The sequence below is a fragment of the Hylaeus volcanicus genome, chromosome 3 (assembly GCF_026283585.1).
Source record: "Hylaeus volcanicus isolate JK05 chromosome 3, UHH_iyHylVolc1.0_haploid, whole genome shotgun sequence".
NCBI classification, from domain to species: domain Eukaryota; kingdom Metazoa; phylum Arthropoda; class Insecta; order Hymenoptera; family Colletidae; genus Hylaeus; species Hylaeus volcanicus.
Window position 1 is genome coordinate 10279277 of NC_071978.1, and position 12091 is coordinate 10291367.

At 35.2% G+C, this 12091-nt stretch overlaps 1 protein-coding gene across 1 annotated transcript in view; it reads right to left on the reverse strand.

Annotated features, from left to right (window-relative positions):
• Positions 1 to 12091, reverse strand: part of LOC128873173 (voltage-dependent calcium channel gamma-7 subunit) — a 51178-nt gene that overhangs the window by 22525 nt on the left and 16562 nt on the right. The window contains exon 2 of the mRNA XM_054116536.1: positions 2568 to 4471. Within this exon, the coding sequence (XP_053972511.1) occupies positions 2568 to 2907 (340 nt within the window). The 5' untranslated portion in view covers positions 2908 to 4471. The remainder of the gene's footprint in view (positions 1 to 2567; positions 4472 to 12091) is intronic.

Genomic DNA, 12091 nt, shown 5'->3' on the forward strand with positions numbered 1-12091 from the left:
AACGGCCGATCACCATTTTCTTTCAAATGTTTTAAATGAATTACGTTTCATTTGTGTAAATTTTCAAAGGACAATAACACAAAACCTGGGAAATAATATTGTTTGTAACAAGTGTCATCGATATTGATGAAACACGCCGATTCTATGGAGATTCGAATGTAACATTCTGGCCGAATATGCTTGATGATCATAGAGATAACGTTTATTTTGTTATCTATTGTGTATCGAATTGAATAAAAAGAACAAGAAATCAGCAGAATTTATGGCATTGAAATACTTTGGAAGTTGTTTTGATAAGTTTTTAAGATTATTTATCTATTAGGTAGTGAAAATTAATCGTTCTTTGGGTACAGATAAGCTGTTAATTCCATCAATAGTGCTTCGGTAAACAATTCATAAAGAAAGGTTAACTTTATAATACCCTAGGTCATAACGGTCTCTTTATAAAAATAAAACATCGTAGAAAACATCGTCTATATTTTGTAAATATAATGTATAATTTTCTTTATTTTGAAGGCAGATTTTTATACTAATTTCTATTCTATTCCATATAAAATTCTGTTTTCAACAAACTTCAATCCACGATTTAATGCAATATACGAGAAATATGTATCCTCTTGTTATCCCGTTACTTATTTACAACTACTCTTGTATTTGCAACTATTATTTATATTTATATTTACATATGAAAATAAATCGCTATTTGACCTACATGAGGTGTTAATTAGAACAGTTAACGTCTCCCTTTAGGTTTTCACTATCAAGATTAAATGTTCTTTCCGAGAGGTCTTAAATTCTTTTGAAGTACGTGTTAGGGGAAACTTTTCAGACGTTTGCGCTAAGTTGTTCTTGCTTCTTCAAAAGAAGCAAACTAATTGCAATTTTTTTAAAAAGAAACAAGTTTTCAACTACTTTTTGAACTTGAGCTGCATTTTTCAAACTAACTATTACTAATAATTATGGAATAACAATTGCAACATTAAAGTACAATTAGTCGTTAACGAACATATTATACCTATTTAAAAGTGTAATACATAATGCAGATTTCCCTTGCATATTAATAATAATCTAATTTCAGGTTCACAATTTTGAATATAAGTTTAAAATATTGTTCTGCCATGCAAAATTTATAAATATACACATTTATAGCTCGACAGTATTCAGGTTTCAAATTGAACGATTTTTAATTATGAAATCATCATATTTTATTCATATTATCGATTCGATTAATACCTTTTAACCAACATTGGAAGACTTCTCTGGTTCTCAAAATTCTCAAACCTGAATGAAACAAAGGTTTGTAATAGGGACTCCTTTCATCGAGTAAAAAGTCGTGTAGCTGCGACTGCCATAGGAGATTTTATCCAGAATAATTTCCTCTAATCGCATTTCGACCATAATTGTACGAACCCTGGGAAACTCCTTTGGTTCTCAAAGTGGCGATTCGTCTTGGTCAATGAGCATGAACACACGCGCAGGTGATCATCGCTTTTACTCTTTGACGCGGTCCACGGCGTTGCAAAAAGCTTGAACGACGACGTCGAATTAGATTTCCTTAGATGCGATTTTGTTTCTTCAAGTGCTTAGATGCACTTCCGCCGAGGATCCCAAACAATCTTCCCGTTTCGCGGTTCGCCGTATCTCCAAGAGTTTTTCAATTTCCGTTATTGTGCTCGTTGTCGTTTCTATTTCGATATCACTTTTCGAACACGATGGCAGCAGTATAAGCGGATAGGTTGTTACATGATCGCGGGATCCGGGAAAGTGCTTGGTAATTCCCTTTCGAAGCATTGGGGTGAACTTAAAAAGACTTTGAGAGGAAGGCGAGGCGATCGAGGGAAGGAAGTATGCTTGTCATCTTCTAGCATGACAGAAAATCGACGATGAAAGCTACTTTTCTATAATTCATTCGATTCTATCGTTTCCATTTTATTGGAATTGGTATTCTTGTGCGATCTCTTCGGTTCATTTCGATGGTTTGCAATCACTGGAGATAATATTCATAGACAAACTTGTACGTGTACAAGTTAACTGTATTATTTAAGTATTCGGTTAATTAATTTTTACTAAATTTAACCCCTAATATTTTCATATACACACGTCTTCAATAATAACTTTTGCAATCGTGTCGAGCTTAATATTATATAAGCAAACATGGCACAATGTTAATTTTCTAAATTCATATAAACACTTACATATAACACACGTCTTCTGTATCATATTGATTTAACAATAAACTTCATACAATTTAAGCATGAATATAATCATCATTCTGAATTATCATACACGTAGCATTAAATATTTGTTCCCTCGTAAACGCAATAATTCTTGATACGACAAAGTTTAAGCCGAATTTAAATTAAAAACGTTTATACTCTTTCTTCGTTTTTCTAGCAGAATGAAATCAGGTGAGTGGGACACAACAATATACAGTGGGAAGTAGAAAAGCAAGTGGAATATTTAAAATAAACCATCTTCGTTGAAATAAACTGAGACATAATGCACTGAGCAGTAGAACAGTTGACATACAGTTTGTAACTACTCAAGTTGAACGAGAAATTACGTACTTATGGCAACGCAGACCCTCCACAGGCCGCTGTAGGTGACTTTGCAGTCGGGTTCCACAGAAGTGTTCGAGGAGGTTTTGGGTAGTCTCTCTTCCGTGAGAAGCCACTCTCCCGTCGTGATGGCAACGGTGACAACTACCAACGACAGCATCGCAGAAAGACCGGAAGCGATACCGAGACCACCACCGCCGGCGTTATTGGGGTCACTGCCAACGACAACACTGCCTCCAGCTGCACCAGTAACAACACCTCCAGCACCAGCACTTGAAGAACTGGCACCGCCAAGCTCGTCGCAGCACCAGCAACAACAAGACATCACCACGTGCCTCCCTCTTGTCATGGGGGCATCCCAGCAATAGTAAGAAGTAGTTTATCTTACTCCCTTATGGCTTTCGTTCCAGGCTCTCGAAGGCTTTTGAAAGTAACACAGCTTCCTCCTGAGATCAACGATTACGCAATTGGAGAATCTTTGTATTTAATTCCAGATACCTTTTGTATTTCACACGAGTGATACCAGACTCTTTGTAGTTAATTCTAAAGTTGTTGCATTTAATTCTAGAACCTTTTGTATTTCATACTTTTATTCACAGAACGTTTGAATTTAATTATAGTTATATTTCTTGCTTGTCATTCCTTTCAGTAACAGTTTATAACTCTACTGAAGAAACCGCATCTTTCTTCTGTTCCCAGATTCTTTGTAGTTAATTCTACAGCTTTCGCATTTAATTCTAGAGCCTTCTGTACTTCATATTTTTATTTACAGAACATTTGGATTTAATTACAGTTATATTTGCCACTTGTCATTCTTTTCAGTAACAGTTTATAACTCTATCGAAGAAGCCCCTCACTTCAAATGCGCGCAGCTCTGCCTGGAACTTGGCATCAATGGATCCTGTTCTTTGTCCCCGGATAAATTATCACGATTAAGTAGATACGAGTGTTGAAATCACAGCGTTGTGCTTTAGAAACGACCAACAACGGGGCACGTGTAATATCTTCATCGCTCGGAATCTTCCTAAGAACGCTTTCACTCAGAAATATTCGACGATGAAGTTTTTAATTCCACACTTGACAACCGCGGGTTCAAACGATTAATAAAGCCTTCGTCTGGCACCGATGGAAAGACAAATTATTGCTCTCTGCTTTCTTCCCAACTCCTTTCTTGCGCCGTTATTTTCAAAGTTATGGAGAAAAGTTTGGAAACGAAGTCGATATTGGAAACTGATCGAGGCTGGATTCACCCTTTAGCGGTTTTCATCGATAATGCACCGAAAGTAACAGCAACAACTTATTTCCGACAGAGTCTCCCATTCGAGAACGCGCTAGCTGGAATTTCGTTCTCTTTTTATTCGCCCTTCTTTTTCTTTGTCAGGATACGCCTGATCCCACGAAGATCCGCGAGGGCGGGCGCAACTGCTGATAAAGAATAGGCTTTCGAGCTTAGCAGCTCCTTGAATGGTTGATGAAGGATTCCAGGACCAAGGATCTTAAACGAACCACTCGAGGACAAGCCGCTCTCGGTAGTCTCTTGACACACGATCGTTTTGGCGGCTGTAATTTATCGCTGTATCGATGAAGTCGCTGACAACGCTTTTGTGTTGGCTCTCAAAGGATTCGAGATTAATATATTAATACCGAAATGAAATTAGAAAACATTATGATAAGGTTGATGCAGTTGTCATTGTAATTAAGCTTCCTTTTTTAACGATAGAATGCTGGTCTGTAATTTTTCAAATACTGTCTTACGCACAAAAGGCAGAGAACAATCTCCATTTATCATGAACACATTAGTTGCCGTATCTTTCATGAGTTGTTCGCGGGGCTGCTTCGTCAAGGATCTCACTTGGAAGTTTATAGTTCGTAGTTCGTAGCTCGTCAAGACGGTATCAGTCGTTTCTGAAACTCTGCAACAGAAAGGTTCGGTCTGGTTAAAATTTATGAATTGCGCGTGACACTGGAGGATAAAATAACGTTACGAATTCATGACGCGTTACCGGAAATTCGAAAATTTCTCGGTAGAAAAACGAGTGCGCATATAAATATTATATACATATTAAATTATATAAATTAAGAGTACATAAAAAAAAAAGGAAGAGATAACGTTCGTTTGCTTAAAGTATTAACACATCTTAAAATTCACGCAGTGAGTTAAATTTCACATGAAGAGGTAGCAAACATTCTTAACGGATTCTCTAACAAAGAGAAAATTTACTGAAACTTTAGTTTTTCGTGTGTCTTCAGCTGACAAAAATCCTCAACCGTCTTCGCAATATCTGAACACCTACACAGGAATGCGATCAAAGAAAAGGGGGAAAGTGTACACGGCGTCGGCGGGTAAACAATAAAACAAAGCGAATCGTATCATTAAGCGAGAATTCCGACGAAAATTTACACCGAAACATGCAAAACTCCGCGAAAGGTTCTTGAAGATAGTCAAGTGTCAAAGCCTCGTTGGATTCTCATGCCCTCTTGAGTTAGCCGACTCGGCAATGCTGGAGGATTCTCGAGGAGCTACATTTCACCTTTCAAGCAAGAAGGAGGGTAGGCCGGGCGAAAAGAGTGATACAAAGAAAGGTATCGTGCCGCCTCACGCATCTTGTTAATCCTTTAATCGTAATTGAATCGACGTTTCGGTCTTGCCGGTGCAACGAACAGAAATTGAACTTTTAATCCGGCGCAGGTATAAATTCCATGGGGTTCCTATTAGCGTAATCCGTGAACTCGCCACGGGTGAGCCGACCCAGAGGCTCCTCGGGTCGCGACTTTTTATCTGGCAGTGCCCATCCCTCCCGCCCGTTCCGCACTTAACCTAGGGACTCTTATCCCGCGAGGATTATCGAAACCCAGACTGGCATGGTCGGATCTTTCGATTCAACTGCGCCAGAAGTCGATTCGAGACAAAAGAAAGGACCACGGAATTGACGTACACTGAAAACTAACATCGAGGACTCCCTGGTATTTCGATTCGAGTCTCTGAAGTTCTGCTGGAGAACGGTTCAACGGACTGCGGACTACGTTTTACTGAAATCTTTTAGGCACACTGGCTATGCAATTTTGAAGATGTATTTCTTTCTATAATATGTGCACTAATGTGATATTATTTATTACATCGATACTTTATATAAAGCAAATCTAAATACCAAGTTAGTTTAAAAGTAATGTATGTAGTTAAATAAAATGATAATGTCTACGAGTTCTGAATATATACAGTTGCAAGATCTGTTTCAGGGTCCAAATTGACCCAACCACTATCTACGGGTTAAACAACCTGGGTAAATACAATTAAAGTGCCCATTTAAAGCCTCTATAGTTTTCATTGAATAAAGTACTCCTCTCAATTAAGATTCGAACTGGAGCTACTCGATATCGACCGCCATTTGTGGTTTCAGCATTTGGTGTCGCAGAAGCAGAATTTTTCCAGCATGAAAGGAAGGAAACCATTTAATTGACTTTCTGTTAATCTTCGTTTCAATTGCAACCGTATAAAAGAATTAAACGCTGAATCGATAGAGATGGGCTAATTAAATCCGTACGTGTTCCTTGAATAATTGAGGCGAGTAAACGTATTGTTAGCACACACGCAATCGTGTAATAACGTCAATATTTAATTAATCCAGAGTTGTTTGGATGCAATCCACGGCAGAGGAAATCTAGTGCTTTGAATTATTTCATATTTTAGTTAATTGGTTTTCCCGCGAGGGAGAAAATTACTTTATTATACTATTACTATTCAATTTCATTTTTTCCGAACTATTTTATACTATTTGCCACCAATGATATAAAATTCTTTTCACTTTCCATTAAATGTAAGTATGTGACTTGGAACAAAACTGAATTTTTAATTTCCTGTTTCATTTTCAGCACTCCGTGAGTATTAATGTCTCATTACTTAGATAACAAAAGGGTGTATTGTTCGCTGAATTGAATTTTACATAAACAACACAAAGAGAAATTACCATATCCCATATTCAATATAATTATTAGACATGAAACAAAATCGAATTTATAATTTTCGATTTCCTTTTTAGTACTTTAAAAGGCGCATTGTTAAATTATTGACACTAAATATATAACACTCTTTTTATTTCTTAAGATTTTATCAAACCTTATTCATTAATATTTAAAATTGGAGGAGCTACCACGAAAAAAAAAGAAGATTCAAACAAAAATTTCCACGTCCTGCATTTAATATTACAGAATTTCAGAATCCGGAACAAAACCGACATTTTAATCTTCCGTTTCGTTTCCAGCATTCACCGAATATTAATGTCTAGTTAGTTAGGCGATGAAAGAGTGTATTGGAATTAATTTGGTTTTGCGCACATCCATTTTATTTCTTGACGTGCACCAGTTTTATCTGCATGGATACGTATAACGCATGGACGGCGAAATTCAGCCATTTGGATGGAGACGCGTGTCTGTCTGTAATTTCGTTTCAGAATTATTTGGCACCGGGAAAACTTCCAAAGTAGCGTTCACAGGTTGCGGTTCGCGACGATATGCGGTAACGTTTGTGCCTGCTCACAGGGTGCGAATGCACGTTGCGGTTTTATCGGAACATCGTGGAACGCGTAATAGAACTTCTAGGCTCGCTGCGCGGATTTCGTGTCGCATGTGACTTTGGTTTCTGCTTTTCAAAAGGATGCTTGATAGTCGAGTGACTCCCGCAAGTTCGAGGAGTCGACAGTAAGACGCAGTTGCAAAACTTGATTGTGAAGTTCTAAGAAGCCATCGAGAGGTGTGTTCCAACCTACCAAGAATATCTTTGAGCAGCACTCCTCACGTCGTATGATTTGTCTGCTCCTCGTTCTGTTTGTCTCTGCTATGTAGAGTAGATGGGTCATTTATTATCTCCACATATTGGATTCCCAGTAAAATTATTCATAAAGCTTTTTTCACAAAAGGCCTTTGAATTTTGCTTTCTAACAAAACACAAATTGTATGGAATATGAATAATTTTTTTAATTTTCAATGTCAAATATTTGACGGGTGTATTTTATTATTAAACAAGGAAAAATTCCCCTTTTGTAAAATCCTGCATTTGTCGGTATAAATGGGCTTTGCTTTCATAGTACAAAACGGATTTGTTTAATTAAACGTGAGAGGGTTATGAATCCAAAATCATATTCACTACTTGGGTAAATCACCCTAATCTTAATACCCTTCTAATTACTGACACTGAAATTGAAATTAATTAATTAATTATCTTATAGACTTCATGAAAAAAAGAAAAGACTTTGCCATTTTTTATTATGATTGTCCCATATCGATTTAGTTTTAGTGCTTCTATGGTGCTTAAACGACGTCATATTTACGTTTAATTGTAATCATTTCCATAGCATTCGTACTCCAATCCGAAACAAAATATTAACGCTCTCTTTGAAAAACCGTTTATGTCCGGAGTCTAAATAATTCTCGCACAATGGAACAACGTGAGATTAACTCAATTACTTTAGGAAATATTAAGTATTTCGATCTCATTGTTTCTTGTTATTTTGAAAGCTTCATTTGATGTACCCACGTGTATGGGAAAAGTTACTGTGCGATATCGAATATCGAAAACAATATTCACAACTCAGATTTCATGTTGTAGATTCATGCAATATAGTAAGAGAATCAAAGTGTTTGATATTATTTTTTATATTTTTTTTTTATCTTTATATTGAGATGAGCGTAGGCAGCATTTCACAATACTACCTCAGGTCTCTCGTGAATTTTTTTTACTATTCGTGTCGCTTCAAATCATGAAATTGGAAATATTTGGCCAGCGCAATATTGAATTCTTGTGTAAATGATCGTTTTTCAATATTGCTTCCACAAAATGGTATTAATTCTATTGTTTTAAAAATATATATATTACCATTTTGATAAAATTCATATTGATGCTTTCATAATATTTACTTTGATTGCTTTGACACTTGATATTTCATATTATTGCTTCAAAGAATATTGATATCATTGATCGTATAGTACCTGTATCTTTTTATTTGTATAATATTCATGAATATCGAATTAATGCAGTGTAATGTATAAAATAATTCCTTTTATGTATTTTTTATTATTTTTGTAACTTTCTCTATAAGTTTCACTTTTATAAACAGAGACCTAACCCAAAGGACCTAAACGTTACAATAAAGGAGTCAATATTATTCTGAAAGTTCAGAATATAATTTTCCTAATATTTAATATTTGATAATGCACAAAGATCACGATGTGAATAAATAATATACTGTTGAAGTATGGATATCATTGGTAAAACTATTATGACAATCGAAAGTGTGGCACCAGGTAGTATGGCTCAACAGGTGATTAAATTATTAACAGGACTTCATACCTGTATTGCATTCGCGAAAAGTTTGTTTAAGGCCAAACAAATAATTGAATTTATAATTTCTTTCATTATGGCAGTTGTACAAATTTTAGACGACCGCATGACAAACAGTGTATTTCGACTAATATAGGTAGGTAGTAATTGAATTATAGATCGCGGACCACGAATACTGTACAATAAATTAGAATTCCTACATTTCGGTATATTATCCTCATTATTTTCATTTAAATCAACATTTAATCTTTAATATTCTTACATATTTTTATCATACTTTTATCATAAATTATAATATTTATGTTTCCTCGAGTAACCTTCTCTTTTAAATACTTCGCAGATGAGTACAAAAAAATAAACTTCGAGTAAACAGTGTAAACAGTTTTGTATTGTACTTTACACACGCGATAAAGTATAAATGGAAGGACAATATTTGATATCTCGATAAATAACAAAGGAAGTTTCCATGTGTGTCCATGAACACGCAATATTGAAGGGTTTACAAAGATGGACGTGTTTCTCGTTCCACGTTGCCGTGCTTCATTTTCTCTACGTGTTTTTATAGAAAGAAAAGCATGGCACATTTTCCACCGACGCGAACAACGGTATAAAAAAAGAAAGAGTACCGTAGTGTATAAAATATAAAATGTGAAAGTAGACTTACAAAACGAATTTTTTAAAATACGAATAATTGTTTATACTTTCATTGAAACAACATCCATTACGTAATTGCAGTTGTATAAAGAGGAAGAAATTAAGAATATTTTTCAGAGTCAAGCATACGAGATTAGAAGGAGGATCATTAAAGGAGGACAAAAGAAAGCGTAGTAAAGACAAATAAATAGTATGTAGTAAATAAAATGTAGAAAACAGAAGTAAACAATTCGTTCGATTGGTTCTGTATTTCAGGTTTGTGCTTCAATTCTTCCGAAGAATCTACTGTAAGATTTTCCCAGAACTTCCTAAAAAGTTCTTTTCGGGCTGAATATTCTACGCGAGTTTCGTACAATTTACTTTCTGAAATACAGTTGGTCACAGAGTAGGAATCCCCTGTACTGTAATGTATCATGGGAATGATTCAACTCCTTAATCTCAGCCGTTTGAGATGCAAATGCACCTTCTTCGCCCTCGTCACGTAGTTTCAAGCAACATCTTCCAAACTTCTTTTTAGTAGTATCACTTGGAAGTTTAAAATTGGCAAAGTCCACGAGAAGAGATCAACTCTCCTTTGACTGGTCCACTTGCAAACATTTTCCGTGCGATTAGTTGTTTTTCTTTTTTATCGTTCGAGATTCTGTGGTCATGAAACACTAATGAATATATTTTCTAGCCAAAGTTTTTTTCTAATATTTTCAATCATATTTAATTCCTACAAAATATATCCTGCAAAATTTCTATTGCAATTACTGTTGGTAAACAAAGCGCATATAAAATATTTTTATCAAAATAATACATTACAAGAGTAAAATATGCTAAAATGTGGTAAAAATATTTATTCAACTGCTGCACATTCTGCACATTGCAAATAGTATCGATTGAACAGTTCCTTCTACTCGATACAGATGTTCAAATTAGGAACGAGGGAACATAACCGCCTCCGTGGCTTGATCGTCTATTTTTCCACGAGAAACTGGTTCGAATCGATCGTGGAGCTTTGCAGAAAAGCTTCGTTAAGTACGAATAATGAAGCAACGATGAAGCGGAACTGCGGCAAGTGCAGCCAGAGCTACTCACTCTTGAAGCATGCGGTTAAGGAACAAGTAATCGAGCAAACGGTATCACTGCAATCACGTCATTCGAGTTTAATTGCAATTGGTTTTCCCATTACTCATTAGGGTTACCGAAACAAGGCCACCATCCACTGGAACAACGTTTTAACGAGACCTGTTCCATCAAAAAACGAAACGTTACCGTCGATTTCACCACAATTAGTTTAATACGTTTGCTTGAACGTTAAGTTCTCGTTTAGTATGAAATAACATTGACACAGAACATTGCGATATTAACCCAAATATCATAATCCTTGATATTTCACTTTCGGAATACTATACGAAGTGTCGTGCAATGTCTAAATGTACTATCTGAAGGTAACACTAAATATTGAAATAGAAAAACAATTAATTATCTTCTTATTATGCGTATGCTTCTATCAATTTCTGAGTGTTCGTTTATATTTTGATAAAAAATGAGGCTACTTTAATCTGTTTTAAAAATAAAAAAAGGAAATAATAAACACTTTAGCGCTAACATAAATATTAGTTAATATGTGCATTTAATAAAAATTGTTTCACTTCAGCGTATAATTCGCTTCACTGTTTCTTCTATGGATCTCAATTTAAAAAACCCGTTTGTATGGTATACCTATAATCAATTTACGATGCAATTCACTACAATTATTCAATTTCCAATTACAATATTATTAGATACACGACATAATTTATTGTCATAGAAAGATTTATTTTAACACGAGATTTAGCGTCGAGATTCTTTTTTCGCGGCAAATTACTAAACCGCCATTTTCCTGCTGCTAACGAGCTAGCCAATTGCTATCAGTCATGACTTCGTTAAACCGCCTTTGTTTGTCGATTCGTTTCCAAGAGATTTTACGAATCAGCAGAACGATTTGCACTCTACTTTATTAGCCCTCGCACCCTCTTTCATTATTTGTGCCTAACGAAGCTTCTTATGATGATAACTGCTTCCCCGGTTCTGTTCAGTCATCGACCGAAACGCACTTGAAAATTCACCGCAACTTAATTATCTTCCTGACTTTTAATGGATCCTCCACGGCGACATTTGGCCGATAAAAGTACAACTACGTTCAGCTAATTTTATTGCCTGTCCGTTCACTTGCGGTTAATCCATTATCAAAATTAAATTATAATATCTTTATTTATATTTAAAACTATATAATCGAGATGATTTATTCAAATAAAATGATTGAGTTGATCAAAAAATTATTAAGTGTTATTCGATACAACATATAAACATTACATTACAATAGATATGTATTATTAAATAGTATTAAAAAGCCACAAGAAGATTCCAGCGAGTGCATTGGTTAATTATTTTTGTACATTGCTTTAATATACACTGTACAAAATTTTTAATTGTAAAATCTCGAATCTTTTGAATTTAGTTTAATTTTTTTTAAACGTAATTGTTCTCTTTTTTTTACAAGTTATTCTGTACAATGATT